The sequence below is a fragment of the Hylaeus volcanicus genome, chromosome 4, assembly GCF_026283585.1.
Source record: "Hylaeus volcanicus isolate JK05 chromosome 4, UHH_iyHylVolc1.0_haploid, whole genome shotgun sequence".
Taxonomy (NCBI): Eukaryota; Metazoa; Arthropoda; class Insecta; order Hymenoptera; family Colletidae; genus Hylaeus; species Hylaeus volcanicus.
This window is the reverse complement of record NC_071979.1, coordinates 11,105,960-11,123,645: the sequence shown is the minus strand read 5'-3', so window position 1 is coordinate 11,123,645 and position 17,686 is coordinate 11,105,960. Positions and strand designations below refer to the sequence as shown.

Sequence of the window (17,686 nt, the reverse complement as noted above, 5' to 3'; positions counted from 1 at the left end):
ACACACACACACACACACACACACACACACACACACACACACACACACACACACACACACACACACACAGAGAGAGAGAGAGAGAGAGAGAGAGAGAGAGAGAGAGAGAGAGAGAGAGAGAGAGAGAGAGAGAGAGAGAGAGAGAGAGAGAGAGAGTATTGTGCTTGTCCTCTTATACTCTGGTACACATCCCGTGTACTCCTGCATATGTAGTGTTATTCAAACGAGACGTTCTCTTCGTTAGAACAAGTATCCTATTCCAAGGAGGGCGCAACGCACTTATTCGTTTTGGCAATCGAGCAAGTGCCTCTAGGTGCACTTACCCTTCCCTTTTTAAGCCCATCACTTTTGGGAAATGGGGGTGGTGGTCTCGGTCTTGGCTGCTACCAACTTGGTCTGCTCAGACTTGCCGGCTGTCGGCTGCAGTCGATCCCTGACGGTGTTTTGTAGTTTGCTCGTTTCCTGAGGTCTCGCGAACGAGCCAGAATTCTGTCTGCTACGCGGTTGCTGTTTACTAAGGTCTCGCTGACTACTCGATGAACACGAGGGAACGTCGTTTCGTCTTCTGGAATGACCCAATCGCCCAGAGCCGAACGAACCGGCTCTGTTTCGAAATTGGGTAAGATTCACCGCATCCACGCGAGACTTTTGTGCGGCAGAATTGTTCTCGGAATTAGAAGTTGGCAGTGTCACGGTGCTGGAACCGCCGGACAATCGACGAACTCTGCTCGTTGGCGAAGCGTTGCCACCGCCCGCGCTTTCGGAGACGCTTCTGTTACGCCTCTTCGACGCCTGAGATCGCAAATTTGCAGCAAATCCTTGGAGCATTTCGTTTATTTGCGGCTGTAACGAATAGCAATTTAACGAGACATTACGATAATCATAATTCGCCGCTAATCTTGCATACGAGTACAAGCTAATATCGATTATACGAGAAAACGGTAAGAGTCGAAAAAATAATAACAAGACTTGACTGTACGCGTAAAATAAAAACACTTACTTCGACAACCCTGAAATCTTCGATGCTCTTAAATTTGGACAAATACTCCTGCAATTTCGAGTCCACTTGAAGTTGATCAGCCTGTTTGTAATACTTTAAGAACGCCCAGAACTTTTCTAGCCCATACAACTGACCTACAATATTAAAACGAAAACCTTTCCGATATACGCGCAACATTTTATTGCTAAACTCTATTGCTAAATTTAAATCTAACGGTGTATCGCTATGCAGAACACCACTCACGAGAAAAGAATCCTCATGGTATCAACGTAACATATCATTTGCTTTCGCACTAGTTTACCGCTTAGCTATCAACGATGGCTATGGTTAAACAACCTATTTGTGTGCTTAACCTTATATCGCATTTATTTCAAGTTTATTACTCACCGCTTTCGTAATCTTGTATCGTTTCGACTTGAAAATCTTTATAAAGTTGATGCCTGAATCTCTTCTCTAAACCGTAACTGTAGAATCTGAAAAGGCACTCGAGACCGTATCGGTAGCCTTCGCAGGCATCTTCTTTGGCTATAGTTCTAAATTCCTCGTACATGGTACGATTGAAATTCTCCCGTAGAAAGAACGACCAGAAACGAAAGAGCGTATTCATTTCTTGTGATTGTCCAATTCCAAGTCTCTTGCGTTCTAAAACAGAACGGATGTAACTGAAAAGGTTTGTTGTGTGTTTTTAACTGATCGTGCTTTGTATAGATCGGAAAATTGTCAGATCCTCTTTTCTCTTCACGATTGTTCCTCAGTCGGGAAAAGAAGACAAAAATAAAGGTATTCATCATAAGGTATTATCGTTATATTAGTATGGATTATAAAATGAACTGTTTGCGAATTAAACACGATATAAATATACATGGATACGTAGGTGTATTACCTTTTAGGCACCGCGAATGATACTTGTGGTAAACTTGTTGAGTAAAACCATTCTCTTTCAAAAGAGCGTGACTCGGATGCTGAAAGGTAGGCACCGATTGCGGCGCGCTTCCGTAACTACTCGCGAGGTAACCTTCGTTAGGACTCGTTCCTGCGCTACTTCTGAAATATCCGAGCCGATGTATATTATTGCAATGACTAAATTAACGTAATCAATTATTATTATTATTATTATTATTATTATTATTATTATTGTACGTAAATGAACGTAAACGTACCCTGTAGAATATGTACGCGGTCGATGCTCTCGAACATCCATGATCCAACCGACGTGATGTTCAACGGGCGGATTATTGCTATGCCGAGTTTTTCTTTTCCGCGGAGTTCTAGGATCAACCGAAGGTTCGTCTTTTACTACAGCAAAGAAACGAGGAACTACCGCTCTTCTACCGCTTCTACTTCGTCCCGGTTTATCATTCCACCGATTTCTATCTGTTCGACGATCCCTTTTCTCTTGACTATCCATAGCTATTGGCACCTAATTTCCACAGAAATATTATATATGTATATCAGCATCGGAAGATTGCGTAAGATTCGCCAGCCAAACAAACATCTATCGAAAGAAAAATGTATTACCTGCGTTGGGAGCGATTGTGACACCTCCATGTCTTCTATCGCGGATGGAGGTGGAGGAGGAACTTCCGGATTAGTTTTCTTAGGTGCTTTAGGTGCCATTTTTTCAAAATCTTCCTGACTAATCACATTAACCGTTTTGTAACTTCCGATCGACGAACAAGATCCGTACTGCCAAGTAATAAGGGACTTTTAAATTCTGAAAATTTATTTCAACTCGAAGGTATATTATCAAATTAATGCTCAACTTACTCTTTGACCATCTTTCGTCCATATGTCTTCCTCGTAGTAATACAATCCATCGTTGATTGCTTGTTCGAGAACCTGGGTCATTTTCACTCTGGTTGTCCAATCGCCGGTTCGATCGTGACCCTCGTGTTTTGGAATTCGTGTCGTCGAGATAGGCACTGTTGTTTGCGTGAAGATTAAAAGTTTATTTAAATCCTTGTCTGACAATTCGTAATCTTCTTCGTCTTCGGACCTGCATATTTTCTTACTTGTCAATTCGTACATTTTAAGGAAAATCGGTTATTCGTTGTAAACGGGTAACGGGTAACGGGTAACGGGTAACAGCATGTAGGGAAAAATGTTGAAGAAATAGCAAGAACAAACCATTCTGAAAAAGCATTGTGTCGGCCGGTTGGGGGTGGCGTATCGAGTTCCTCGTCGAATTGAAAGTCTAGCTCCTCTCTTTCTTCGTTTTTAACGTTTTTCTCTCTTTCTTCGTTCTTCTCCTTGTGCGACGGTTTTACTCTTCGTCTTACCTATTGTAGTTTTTTATGAACACGATTATTGCGCAAACATTTCTAAATTACGAGATAAGCAATGTCGTGCGATAAAATAAATTACCTCTTTCCAAACGTTATCGCTCGTCAATTGCGACTCGCCGTTGATTTGTACCTGTATCGGTCGACTTGAATTCGAGCACATGGCCGTTGGGGACGTTTTACCATCTGGCTTGAAAGATGCATTGCCGTAGAGAGACGTTGCCGAATTATTAGCCGATAGTGCTGGAATGCTTTTCGGGTTACACGATTTCTCGCGTTCCTCGTTTGTTGTTTGGCATATTTGTTGTTTGCTGTCAGGTAGGATAGGTTCGGTGTTTTTGCTCGTCAATTCGTTCGGTACGAACTCTGGTACATCAGGATTTAAACTGTCGCCTATCGACGAGGATATACTTTCCGATTCGCTGACCCTTCCTACCGTCGAGATAATCTGGTTGGATTGAAGAATACGTGGAACTGGGGGAATAGGAATCGTTGGTAAGGGTCTAGCAACGGGACAAAAGTCGGATTCGGACGTGGAAAGTATTACTTCGTTTTGTGTCGGATTCGAAGTATCGGACGACTCCGAAAAGATAGGATTTCCAGCTGCGTCCAAGATGGGCCACTTTAAGGGATCTGTTTTCGTTCTTACCTGCGCGACATGAAACAACCATATTAATTTACGTAAAGAACATTTATCAAACAATTTTCAACTGTAGATAATACTCGAGTAACTTTGTAAATATTTCATTGTTAACGTTTGATTTGTGAGGAGGTCTACTTTCAAACGCCATTCATCGGACTCGAAGCCCTAATGGTGTCAGCGAATCCTCTTCTATTTGCTTTAGCACAAATCTTGAATCCGATACACGTATGAGACGTAAGCGGAGATTACTTGGAAATTGTGCTATCGTATTAAAGATGTTTAAAACGAATTGGTTATACCTTCAATCCATCCACCAATTCTAGTTTGTCAGATTCCATAATTGCTTCGATAACAAGAGCCACGTCTGTCGTTAAAATTTGTACACGACGAAAGGAAGCAATCAAAGTAATGGGTAAAAAGCCTTGTCCATCCATTTTGCGACGCAGGAAAAAGTCTCTTAAAAGATTCTCCTCGCTAAAGTAATATTCTCTGCAAAGTTGTACGTTATATATTATATGGTAAGCGATTACTGCAACGTTGAACGTTTACTACTTTCGTTGCTTCTTATTAAATGAATTGTTACAAACTCACATCTGATTTCTTATATATTCCTTGAGCGTCGTTGTGTCTACGTTAATGTAATTTGTATTACTGAAATAAAATGTTCCCATGTAAGGTATCATATAAGCGGGATCCAGATGTCCATATTTATTCATCTGTAAAAACGTGCTACTTTGAAATACTGTATTTTGTAGACTCGTACCTTTTTATCCAACGATTTAACATGTCAGATCTACTCTCGCTATGTCGTCAGCGGTTACTCTGAGAGATTCCCATAAATGTTTCATCATTTTCGTAATATTTATACTTGGTTGCTCGACTAATATACATTCATATACATGTACATATACATGTACATATGTATAATGCATAAAAAGTCCGATATAGTTTTGTATGCAAGATAGGTAATATAAGATATAATGTATGAAATCACCTGCATATAGTCTGCCGAGTAATTTGAATAGTCTTGGTCATGCCTGTGTCTAAAGGTACCGCGATACGTGCCCCGTCCACCTCGTCCTCCTCTCCCTCTGTAACTCCATCCACCGCGTCCACCTCTCGTACTGTATCCTGTCCTGTTATGCTCTCTATCTCTGTACGAGTCCGTTTCTGTTGAAACCGAACAATTCCAGATTGATACCAACCAATAGTACTCGACGTCTCTACATTCGGATGGACGACGATACAAGAGTTAACAAGAAAGTATAAATATGTATATTACACACCTTCCCCGTTCTTTTCCCTTTGGTTATGGTATTTTGGAGAACGTTCTCGTTTGCTTCGATTCTTCGTTATATCAATTTCCAGTGGTACCCACTTTTGTTTACTCACTGCAACAATTGCAAATAAACGGTTAAATATCTGTATTGTTGTTTTAGCTGTTGTTGTTGTTGTTATTATTATGATGATTATTAAGAGGGAAAAGGTTACAAAAGGAATACCTTTCTTTTTCTTTTCATTGGCATCCGTGTGGTCGTCGTCGCTGTCATCTTGGCAGTGATTCTGTTCCTTGTTCTCCTTTCCTCTGTTTTCTAGAGTTCCACTACCTTCTTTGACGTTATTTTGTTCGATGACACCATTTTGCTTCTGTGTTGTCACCGTTGTTTTCTTCTAATAACAAATATTCCTTGTCTATCGATACTTTTGAACAAGATCCAAAGAGAACAGAGCGTGAATCGTACAAATATTCGATATAATTTTAGCGGTATGGGAAATTAGTGTAGGAACACGATAACGGTACGTGGACAAACGATCCAAGTCGGTAACGTAATCGCATTCAACGTTACTCTAGCAAAGCATCTACGCTCGTTGGTACAAAACGATACTCTACGAGTTCTAGCATTTGCATTAGTTTTATTTTAGTCATAGTTTTCTTGAAAATAACCGAATGTGATGTTAAAAGTGAATTATTCAAAGAATTTAAGTATCGTAAGTAAACGGTAAGAAAAAGGATAACTTACCTCTCCTTGAGCACCCAAGGTTGGCCAATCGCCGATGTCCGAGAAGTCGCTCGCCTGTTAAATATACCAGCTAAATTGTAATATTCTATAAATGTTGTATAAAACGAAAGAAAAATGTTACCGATCGAAGTAACATGGCTGCCGGCTCTGTATAGAGGGTAAAAAAAGCCTTTTAACATTTTGTCGAAACTATAATATATGCCTATTTACGAATACGAACTGTACGTTTATCCACTCGAGACTATTACTCTCATGTCGTACATAGTCTTACCTTTTGATTCAATTTTCTTCTATCTTTCGTAGCTGTGATTATAGTTGGTTCATTTCCCCCATTGATACCATTTTCTGCAACAAGAAAAAAAACCACAAAATGTTCCATCAACGCTACATATACATAGGTACGGGTACCTACAGACCGGACCGGTACACGTTTCGACATGAAATTTTCCAACAAAAGTCGTATAACCCGTTCAAATATTTCGTGACCTCTGCTATCTTTGTACAGACCGCTGGCGTGTATTTCGTAAATATTTTTATCTATGTATAACCGTGCGCGTTACAGAGAAACAGTTTGAAGAATAGTCGTGAAAAAGAACGTTACGTGGTAAGCGCTGTAATAATCTGTAATTGCCATTAATCGTTTTCAGGTTAAAACGATTTTCAACTCGAGAACATTTCAAACATTTCGTATACGTTTCCCGAAATTCTTCGCGAAAAGCCTCGACGTTGAAATCGATTTCCTTATTTTCTATAAATAAACAATCCAGCCTCGGTTAGCGACAAACAGCTCGACTCTAACCACAACTTGTTACGCAACTGATACAACCGTAGATTTGCTCGTTGACCCCGTTTTCATTCGAGTCAATCTTTCGTTCGCTTGAAAAACACAAATCGACACGAAAGCGAAAGCGAAATCGAAAGCGAAAGCGAAAGTAACTTGCCACTGCGCGCGGCTCCTCGTCTTACGATCTCGATTATCTCAGAGACAAACGAACCATAGGCAAGTCTTTTAACCGTATGTACATTAATTTTCTTTAATTCAATACCGGTTTATCTAACAGAGAAAACTTCATTTTGATATCGTGTCCATGTTATTCCTCGTAACCAACATTCCAAACACCGTGGTTTAATATGTACATGTATGTATGTATTAAATCAGTGTAAAGTGTGAGAAAGAAACGGAGAAAAAAACACCATCTAGTATGTAGTACGATACGGTGTCACCTTAGAAAAAAAGCAAAAATGCTCTGTTCGTAGTGATATGATCCGAACCGAACCGAACCGAACCGAACCGAACCGAACCGATCCGATCCGATCCAATTTCTCGGAATCACGAGCAAACCATTCCAGGCTCGAAAGGTGTTTACGATAGAGTAGAGAAAAAAATGATTCTCGATCGTGTTTATTTTCTACTTTCCGGTTCGACGAGTCGACGGTCGAGAGCCGAATTTCGAGTCTGACGCACGCATCGTCATCGGTTGTTGGCTACACGAGCTATCTTGGAGCATTATCGCGTTGGAGTTTACCTCACGATTTTGTCTTGTTGCCAAGTTTGTTCACGAGACCGATCTACGGCGAAATAATAATGGTAAATCGGTTTCAACGTTCCTTGTAAACAACCGCAACTTGGCGAATGGTGTTATCGCGAATGACTTTGATTTTTTCCATATTATTAGACTCGTTACCAAGTACTATTCGGTCGAAAAATGGAAAGAGATACGAGGTACAAGGACCGAGAAACCAAGAACTCACGTTGGCCGACGTTGCGTTTATATTTCTTCATCTTCATCGTTTCTATCACAAGCAATAAGCTTTCTTCATCCGCGAAATATCTATAACCATCTCGTTAGACGCTCTCGAGTATTCTCGCTAGGCTTCGCTTCGTTTCGCGTTGTTTCGCACCGCTTGTACAAAGGAGAAGACACTTGAAGCTTTCGCGTAATGTTTATGTAAACATGGACACGCGTAAACCGATACTTGGCGAGAACGAAAAGCAACGAGAACCCGATAAAACTCTCGTAATTCAACGAACGCGATACAAGGCGCGCACACATACGTATAATAACACCGAATAACTAACCAACCAACCAACCAACCAACCAGTCACTTTATCGTCGTACAAGGTACAACAACCTTCGAAGCAACGCAACAGGTGTTTCTGCACTTTTTCTCTTTATTCACTTTATCATGAATGTTTTTCCAAATAGGGAAAAAGGGTATACGATATAGTGTATACATACAAGTCACGTTTGCATCGGTTACAGAGAAACCAAATATAATACACAGTGACGAATGGAACGAAGCGTAGAAGAGAAAAATATTGTTGAAAATATAACACCTCGAGTAGTATCGAATAGATGCCGTAAATTGTTTCATCGAGTTTTATTTCAACGTCCTTGCAAACGAATACCAACGACACCGACTAGAAATTGATAGCGCATGTTCTTCTTGTTATGCGTTATAAACATTTGCATACCGTATAGTAATAAGCACGACTACCGCTAAACCTCGTTTTCAACAGAATTTTCTTCGTACTTGTTCGCTAATGATTTCTACAGAAACGATTTATCTGCGACAAACAATCGGACGAAAAGCTTGCCATTCTATCGGTCGATCGCGGTCGAAAGTCAACGGTGCACTGAGCTGGCAAGCAAACGAAGGCTGAGAATTGAACGAGGCTTGCATTGCACCGACCAACCACGTTCTTTAGCTGCTTCGCTGGCCTTTAACGTGCAACGTGCAACGTGCAACCAGCATTGAACGCAGCTTTCATCTTTTTCCTACAATCAGCAAATGGAGATGATTTCCTGCTGATTGAGCGATATCGATCGACGATAATAGATTATTAAATAATGCATCGTTTACAACGGTTCCACGTTTTACCCATACTTTCGTCTACCCGACTATCGTCAGCTTTTAAATGCTTTTAACCAACTGACAACGAGTACATGTACAAACACATATTTTAGCGACACCATTTCAAATATAACCCTCGCTCGCTCCTATACTAGTCGCAAACAAACTCTCTTGACACTTGTCTACGACACCATGTACAGCTCCTCCGACCGCCGCGCTCGCTACGCGCATTATCCTCAAGCTGTACAGATATGCTGTCGCGACTGTCGCGACTGTCGCAACTGTCGCGAGTCCGTCTCTAGCGAAAAGAGGTAATTTCAAGTTTAAAATTTAAACAATAAATATCATACATTGGTCTATAAAATGTTTAAATTTACCTTATTTCGTTCTACCTTTGCAACTCATTCTTAATAAATGCCAATTCTACGAGTGTACGCACTAATCATCAAGTTTGGTAGCAACCAATTTGTCCTGGTATGTTACATCGATAACCAGCCGGCACTAGAATGCTACGGAAACACGTTCGCCTAATAGTTTCCGGTCAATTGGATACATAAACTTGTCGTTGAAACGAATCATTGGTGTACGATGTACCATACAAGAAGCATAGCTACGTATGCTTAAAGAAAATACGCTTGGTCGCGTATTAAAATGAAATGTATCCATGCACACGTAGTATAGAACAGAAAAATCAATGTTAAGTAGCCAACGAGTATAAACGATATACGATATCTGATAACACGTACTACTCTTCTACACGTACTTTAACCTACTACACATACACGGACTCGAGTATAACGGACCCGAAAGAAAAAGAAAATCATCTCGACACTTTGCCTCGTTTTCTTTTCTTTCTACTTTCCTTCGAAATACATCATATACTTGCTCGACACATAAAGACATTCATTGCCCTTTACGATTCTACTTGAATCGAAGATATACATATACAAGATCTGGCGTTCCGAAACGAGTTTCCTCTCACCACTCTCACTTTCTGCGACACATTTCAATGTATGTATAATGTACATATGTATATCGAACACTGGGATGGATAACTGTACATTGTTTTCTTGTAGATATAACAACTTATCGTTAGGCATCTTTACGTTACGCCTTCTTATCTCGCTCGGATAAAGTTTTTCGAGTCACTGCTATTACGATCCAAATCTTTCCAAGAAATGGTACTTTTGCATACTACCGATGTACAAGATCGTGTTACCTGTTTATCGATTAAACGAATGCCAGAGGAATTCAAAAGTGAATGTCTAGATTACAGCGAAGAACGTGATTCGGTTACGAATTACAAACTCAGGTCTGCTAATTAATTCAGCTGCCTTCGCGAGCCTCGTCTTTCAACATTTAATGAATTTGAAAGACAGCAATCGGAAAGTGAATCAAAAATGTTCTAGATACAAATGGAGAAAAAATTCGCCATACGCAACGTGTCGAGACACGATTGCCAGCATAGTTATTTTCTTTGCCACGTGTACGGATAACTGGTTGGCGGTGAATAGATAAGACCGTCGAATCGGACATACGATACGATACCAATATTCGTACAGTATTATCGTTGTAACGATGAAACACCTCGACTACGCGCACGTACAGTCTCCATGCACCCCGAACGCACACGCTTTCATCGTCAAATAACATAATTATTAGAAAATAAACTTTTTCCAATGTACTTGGAACACGATCAATTTTAATAGTTCGATATACTTTAGTAAAACAATCAAACTTTTTTTTATTACATACCAAATAACTTTACGTTATTATGTTAAACAAATAATTGTGTAATTTATATCGAGTTATTACAGAGCCCTCCCCACTTCCTAAATATTTGCCTCGTATCGGTAATATTTTTGAAGAAGCAGAAATGTACAATAATTCCATATTCCCCAACTTGATAAGAGCCTCTTTCACCATACGTACAAAGTACAAGGCCACTTTAATACAAACACCACACCAAGTAAAAGTACTTGAAATTTTATAGAGCCTTGTATTAGTTTTCCATTTATACACCCATTGTATTTATAAAAACTTATTATATTTATTACACATTTTAAGAATGTGCACCTAAACGTGTATAAGCATATTTCGAAGATAAAAATTGCACTTGATGCACGGATCCTATAATTTATATCTGAAATTCCATCTTGTACTTTATTTTTAAGTAATTAAAATAAAAACAAAAAAACCATACGAATATATTCTACCGATATGTTTTTTTTTAGCGCAAACGTAACGTAAGATATCGAAAAGTTTACGGGATCGTTGCGTGTGATTTCAAACATTTATGAGTTTCTTGAAATATAATAAAAAATCAAAGTATCCGTAAATAAAACGTTTGCCATTATGAAACTTAAATGCGTGCCTTTACAAGTTGAACAACGTATCTCGATGGGAGAATATAAAAATAATATTTTCTTCGCAAAGACGATAGAATATTTGTAGCTTTTGTTTGAAAGATAAAACAGTCCCGAAGCTTGAAACCGATGCTACAACTTAAGGAAATATTTTTTATGCTAATACTCGTTAGCTTTACTTGAAATAATGCATTAGCCATCCGACATACGTTTACACTCACCAACAATTTCCTGTTGTTGCGGTTGAAGTACCCTCTTCTCTTTATCGCTTTGTTTTTCAACAGTGGTTAGACTTGCGGAAGGCACGCTGGCATTAGAATTTGTAGACACTGCTTGTATAGTAGCTTTACTTTTGGTCCAAGGATTGACGGTAGGCAGAGGAGCCTCTATGTATTTAATCGGCTGCTGAGTTTGAGCTTCCGACTCGAGCTCAGCATCTTCTTTATCTCTTATGGCTTCTTTAGTTCCACCGAGATGATCCAGATTGATTCTATCTCCACGATCGCGTTCCTTGTGGGATCTCTCGTTACTTTCGCTGTGACCACGTAGTGGATGTCTGTGATCTCTATGCCTATGTCGTTCTCTATGCTCTCTATGCTGTTCCCGTAATTTTTCCTTCCTCCTAGCGCTTTTCGGTGCTACCGTCTGAAATTCTCCGTTGCCTCCTATATCACCGTTCACCTGCTCGATCTCGGGACGAGTATCTTGTTGTTGTTGTTGTTGTTGCTCGACCTTTCCATCCTTTCGTGCGATCGATTGATTTCGATTGGTTTCGATCGAAGGTAGCAATTCGTTTTCGTAAGATTTATCCAATTTGGTGTGCGGATTGAATCTCCTCGCGCTTCTCTGATAACATTTCCCTTTGCCAGTTAAATTTTGCAAAGACACGTAATCCTTGACGAGTACTATTTGCTGGGATACCTGACCGCCAATGTTTTCCTTATTGTTACCCTTGGTGTTGGAAGCTCGATTCTCGTTTCCGCTCTTCGAGTTTAGGATACTTGCGTAAGAGACTCCAGGGCCCTCTTCTCTATCGGTACTTCCCTGAGCGCCGGTGGCCACCTTGGCCGCCATCTTGAACGATACGCGCCGAAAGACAAAAACACGAGGTCCGGACGCACGACGAATCTAACTCGAATAATATTTGTACAGGACGTTGCTACCTCTCAGGCGGTCGAGGAGTCCCGAGAAAGGTCGAGCACTCTCGGACACATTAATCCAGCCGAGCAGCTTCCCCACGACAATGAAAATATTGAAAATATCTGCTGCGTCCGCGTTCGCGTCGGCGTCGGCGTCGGCGTCGGCGTCGGTGCGGCTTTAAAGCACCAACCTTACGGTATCCTCCACCCCGTGAACCGAACGCATGTCTGCTTCGAGTTCGTGCAGTTTGCCACCAACTTGTACGATTCAATTTTTCACGAAAACTTTTCGATATATACGACGAATGACGACGGACGTCGATCCCTTCTGGCAACACGAAACAACAGAGAACGCCCACTCGAAAGACTCGTCACGAGGGATCGGATCGGATCGGATCGGATCGCTCGACTCTTTCCAGAAGGCGCAGCGTGCACGCACGCGGTCGTTACCAAATATCCTCCGAATATCTATCTTCCTTCTCACGTGTCACAATCTTTTCGATATTCGACCGAGGAACCGAACAAATTAACCGTGCGAAAGCTCGCGTTCATATAATGCGATTTGTCGCATTCAAAGAATACATTCGAACAACTTGAAACACGATGTGCACGAGGCGCGATCTCCAAGTTGCGTGGTTAAGAGTATGCTGACTCGGCGATTTCATGAAACGAGTGAAAATCCACCGGCACTATACAGAGTTATCGAACAATGTTCTTTTACCTGTTCCAGGACGAAACTTTAGCGAGAAAACGCACCAAGATAAAGAACGTACTTGCACGAAATATGATTAAGAGAGCTAGCAGACAGCTAAACTACACCTCGTTGTTACGAATAATTTTTCTTTCTCGCGGATATCCTATACGATTCGCAAGTTTTCCTCCCGATTTGCTTTCAACATTAGCCGAGAAATTTTCTCACAACCTTAGCGAGTTCAAGAGCACCGTTTTTAACGTCACGTTACCACAGATTACGTAAACACGGCATTTTCGGCGATCTTTTTCCACGGAAAAGCGGTCCGTAAAACACATGTGGCCAACGCTGGCTCCTGGCCTTTACGCAAGCGGCTACAAAGCATCCGGTTGGCTCGACTTTACCGCAACTCCGCTAGGTAACGCCACTCCACTTCCTCTTTCCTCGATGTCCGCGCAATTTAACCTCTTACGAAACGTGAGATTTTACATTAATTTCAATGAATTTCCCAACAATTTTACTAGTTTTCCGTTAAGATATTAAATAATATACAAGATGCACAAGATCGTTGTATAAAAACTTTTCGCTGGATTCTAATAGATATATATATATAATAGAATAATAGATTATATCTATGTCTTTAACTATGTCGATTAGATATATCTATGTCTATAACTGTTGAATAATCAAAGACACACTTGATCGTAATATAATATATTTCTTTTTACAGAATATATTTAAATTCAAAATGCAAATACATTTCACGAGCATTTTATACAGTTTCTTTGTTTTTCTCTTTATTAAAATTAACATTAGAATATTTTGTACGTATCGAACACATAAAGAATCACATCTGCTTACACGCATGGTTATTGTCTTGGTATCAAGTATTTATGAAATTTTTCAATGCACAGGCAACAGAAATGACGGTATTTTCAAGAGAGCCTGAATACGATTTTCCTTGATAATATCAGAAACGGCCATTCGGTATTCCATTTCAACAAAATATTGTCTCATGAAATTGTTTTACATCATTTCGGATTAACTTTGATTTTTATTTAATTTGCACGTACATCAACTGACTTTTAAAGGATATTTCTTCAAAGATCGTTGAAATGCTTCTGCTATAGTAGATCTGAAAGTAACGATTAAACTGAATAATAATCAAAGTGTACGTAAAGTGAATACGTAATTGTAAATACAAACGAAAAGATACTTATTCCTCTACCTAAATACTTTCTGATGAAGAAGATACGCAGTTACGTGTCCCGCTTCTATATATCGAACTTCAACGCCTGGCCAGATTTTTTCTAAGCTCATACAACCATCGCGGGGCACATACGCGTCATCTCTTGCACAGACAGCGATGATGAGCTCGGTATCAACGGGTACTTCAAAATTTTTCAAATGCGTACATTCATCCATTATTCCGCACATGAATTGCAATGCTTCTCGTTCACGCCACTTGTAACCCGAAAATAACGGATGTCTCGGAACTGGTAATAAACAAATGCCTATTGCCAAAGGAATACACGTAATAATCATGCTTGTAATTAAACATGCTGTTAACTTACCCACTTGTGTTATACTCTAAGTATTAGATAATTTACAAGGAAAGACAAGGAAACACAAGATACTTGTATCGATTACTTGTTAGTAGGTAGTTATCATCGGTGATTGGTGAATATATATCTAATATCGCGGTAATCGTCACTCTATTTCCATCAGCTTATAAAAATACTTGCCTTTGAGCGCACTCGAATCTTTTTGCTTAAATTTGTTAGAAATGAGGCTTAGCGGAAATATCTTGGCTGCAGCTTTCTCTTCGGCAACTTGCTCTTTCAACTTATTGTCTTCGTTTCGAAATTCGCAACCCTTATTTGATTTACTATCGATCACAGTCCGAGTATCGGTATTACCGTCTGTTTCTTTATTCGCATCTTCGGACTTTACTTTCAGTTCGTTCACCCTATTCATACTTGCAGGATAATGTTGAGCAAAATGTTGACCAGCTAAGAATGCATCCTAGGAATGAGAATACGTATTCTGCAATTGCTATTTAAAATTCGTCGTTTTATCGTGCAAGATTGTCCACTCACTTCCTCCCCAACAATTCTGACCATTTTCGCGAGATCGTTTTGATAAAGTTCGTTCGCAAAATATTGGTTTTCTAAAAGTGTCCAATTAATGGAAGCACTCATTACTCCTTGAGTGAAAACTGGCGATGCCGTTGACCATGAAAGACAAGGAACTAACGGTATCGGTTTTGGCCAATTAGTTGCTGCCAAAGAAGCCATCTACGAAATTTGATGCATTAATACGTTAACTCGAAAAGAAATGTTTGTGTATCGTATAAATAATTGACGGCGTTATAACCGTAGCCGGTACTCGTTATTCGATAACTCGATTTATCGATATGTCAACGTATAATATTAACGAAAGATACAAACATGACCGCCCATCGACAATCCTGTAAGACCTAAGGGTCCGAAACCTTGTTGTTCGCACCAGTTCAGTAAAACGATCGATTCCATTATTAAGCATCCTCCCATGATAAAAATGTCGCACACGTTATGCAAACTGGAACGTCTAGAAAATATACAAATGTTAAGATAACTACAAAAATATTTCATAAAATTATCGTGACGTACTGTTACAAACCTTCCAAATACAAGTTCTTACATTTGATTCTGTGGTTTTCTTAATCCATAAAATGGATTTTCCAATAACAAAGATGCGATTCCAGATTCTTTAAGCAAGGGTTTGGCAATTAAATTTCTTCTCCGCCAGAAAAACTAAAACCAAAGGATTAATTTGGTGATGTACAAATTTTTCTATTCGTTTAATTTGTTTTCTTTTCTCTTCTTTTTCAAAATTATCTAAGGAGAATTAAAACGAAACTATCTTACGTGATCTCCGGTACCCGCAAGATGTAAACAAATGGGTTTTGTTTTATGCGAATACCACTTACGCGGTAAAACCAATTGAAAATGTGCCGTTATCGTTTCGCTTGGCATTATTCCAGGAAGATGCTTGTGAAATGGACTTTCGAAACATCCTTCGATTATATGGCAATCCGACCATTCTTCGTCCTATGCATTATTGTTCGTATTATTATTATTTTAAAAATCCTTTAATACAAAATACATAATACAAGAGCATAAATAGAAAGCAGATTAAACGGGAAAAGTTACAAAGCAAGAAATTATATAAAAAGTTAGAATATAGAAAGACAAAAGTAATACATTAATAATTGATTAGAGGTGCAAAAATATACACGAAGCAGTATATAAAAGGACATCGATATACATGCATTTTCTATATGTTAAGATAATTTTAAGAAATGATTACATCGTACCTTAGTTATATCGATTGGGTAATCGCAGGGTATAAGATTGTAACACGCTTCTCTATTGGCCATAACTTTTCTGAATTCAAAGATCCTAAAGATTAAATTTACATCTTAAATTTTCAAGATATCCAAAGATTCGTATTATAACATTTCAATGAAGAAATTTCTATTTGTTGTATTTTATTTTATTTTATTTTGGATCAGTTGTCGAGGAAAATTACGTTTATATAAATATTACGATCAAACGTAAAGTTACAAGAAATTGCAGAAATTTGATAAAAATTTGAAATAATTTTGAAGTATATTTGAATCCGATTATTTGGAAAATAACTGTCGATGTTGTCCCGTTTGACGTGGTTTGTATATAGAAACGAAATATTCTATACAACTCGTAAATAAATATTCGTAGCGTACATGTATATATAGATAGTAGAGAGAAAAAATGTAATTGCATCACTGAACGAATAACACAGAACACTCTCGAAGCGGGAATCGAATTTTCGTGTTTCTTTTGTAGAAAGGAAGGTTAGGATGCTTACGTTGTGTTTACCTTTTCAAATTCTGAGGGCTGCCCCAACCCTTGGTGAAAAATTTCGTAAGGAGGATACTTCTATAAACAGCGTCTAGACGACTAGGTGGCATCGTGTAAAGTATAAATTAATATTATTTGATTTTAGATATTATACGATTCGTCGGTGAAAGAAATTTGCGAGTGGTGAAAAAATATGAATTTTTTGGAATACTTGTACCGACGACTCGAAAGAATTTGGGTGTTGAGCGCGAGAACAATCATGTCGATGTTTTTAAAGAGCCACCAACAATGTGGACATCGTTCGTGAACTGATTGCAGACCTTCACCGTCACCGGTCACTGCTCGACACAGTTATCGGATTCGGATACTTTAATCAGGCGATTGGCACGATTGTATCGGATGATGTTTTGCGAGTATATTGGACACGAAGGTCTGTCTCAGTCCCTCGCATCTTTAACAGTGTACGAATACAATAGGAATTTCGATGGATGAGTTGGTTAAATATCGACCATCGCGAGTCGCAAGAGCTGAAGAGTATGTTACGAGTTATCAGTTGGCAGTTGACAATTGCGTGACGCAACGGAAGCATGTGCGGCGTCTTTTCAAAATTGATACTCAACCAACTCGACCTCCATCGACCTCGAGGCTCGAGGACTCGAGGGTCGAGGTCGCTGGTCGTGGTCGACCTTACCGCTACATCAACGCCAGGGGGTCCAAGCTCACGTATTAAAAGTCACGTATCAAAAGCGCCGCGTGGGAACAATTGACCAAACTAAAATGTAGAGCGCACGAGCTTGGACCTCC

The 17,686-nt window shown here is 39.4% G+C and overlaps 2 protein-coding genes across 10 annotated transcripts; both read right to left on the bottom strand.

Annotated features, from left to right (window-relative positions):
• Positions 1-16: 16 nt before the first annotated feature.
• Positions 17-13,365, bottom strand: LOC128875017 (la-related protein 1). Of its 4 annotated transcripts, none has more exons than XM_054120295.1 (17): positions 11,390-13,365; positions 6,218-6,291; positions 5,947-6,000; positions 5,428-5,593; positions 5,212-5,316; positions 4,920-5,095; positions 4,517-4,641; positions 4,225-4,414; positions 3,365-3,931; positions 3,128-3,279; positions 2,768-2,996; positions 2,519-2,686; positions 2,161-2,420; positions 1,884-2,044; positions 1,388-1,642; positions 1,001-1,134; positions 17-843 (listed from the first exon to the last, which is right to left on the bottom strand). In XM_054120295.1, exons 1-17 carry the CDS (start codon positions 12,240-12,242, stop codon positions 343-345), a joined length of 4,170 nt encoding a protein of 1,389 aa, XP_053976270.1. In that variant the 5' UTR covers positions 12,243-13,365; the 3' UTR covers positions 17-342. The 4 variants fall into 4 exon arrangements, with proteins under 4 accessions (XP_053976270.1, XP_053976269.1, XP_053976273.1 ...); XM_054120294.1 differs by having other exon boundaries at positions 18-843; positions 5,428-5,596; XM_054120298.1 differs by lacking the exon at positions 11,390-13,365 and adding an exon at positions 8,423-8,433 and having other exon boundaries at positions 23-843; positions 5,428-5,596.
• A 325-nt stretch (positions 13,366-13,690) lies between these two features.
• LOC128875888 (protein ABHD18) lies at positions 13,691-17,041 on the bottom strand. Of its 6 annotated transcripts, none has more exons than XM_054121867.1 (9): positions 16,901-17,041; positions 16,357-16,426; positions 15,908-16,090; positions 15,681-15,793; positions 15,449-15,587; positions 15,098-15,295; positions 14,744-15,023; positions 14,227-14,512; positions 13,691-14,133 (listed from the first exon to the last, which is right to left on the bottom strand). In XM_054121867.1, exons 1-9 carry the CDS (start codon positions 16,990-16,992, stop codon positions 14,073-14,075), a joined length of 1,422 nt encoding a protein of 473 aa, XP_053977842.1. In that variant the 5' UTR covers positions 16,993-17,041; the 3' UTR covers positions 13,691-14,072. The 6 variants fall into 6 exon arrangements, with proteins under 6 accessions (XP_053977842.1, XP_053977841.1, XP_053977843.1 ...); XM_054121866.1 differs by having other exon boundaries at positions 16,357-16,441; positions 16,901-17,039; XM_054121868.1 differs by having other exon boundaries at positions 14,227-14,494; positions 16,357-16,441; positions 16,901-17,039.
• Positions 17,042-17,686: the final 645 nt, after the last annotated feature.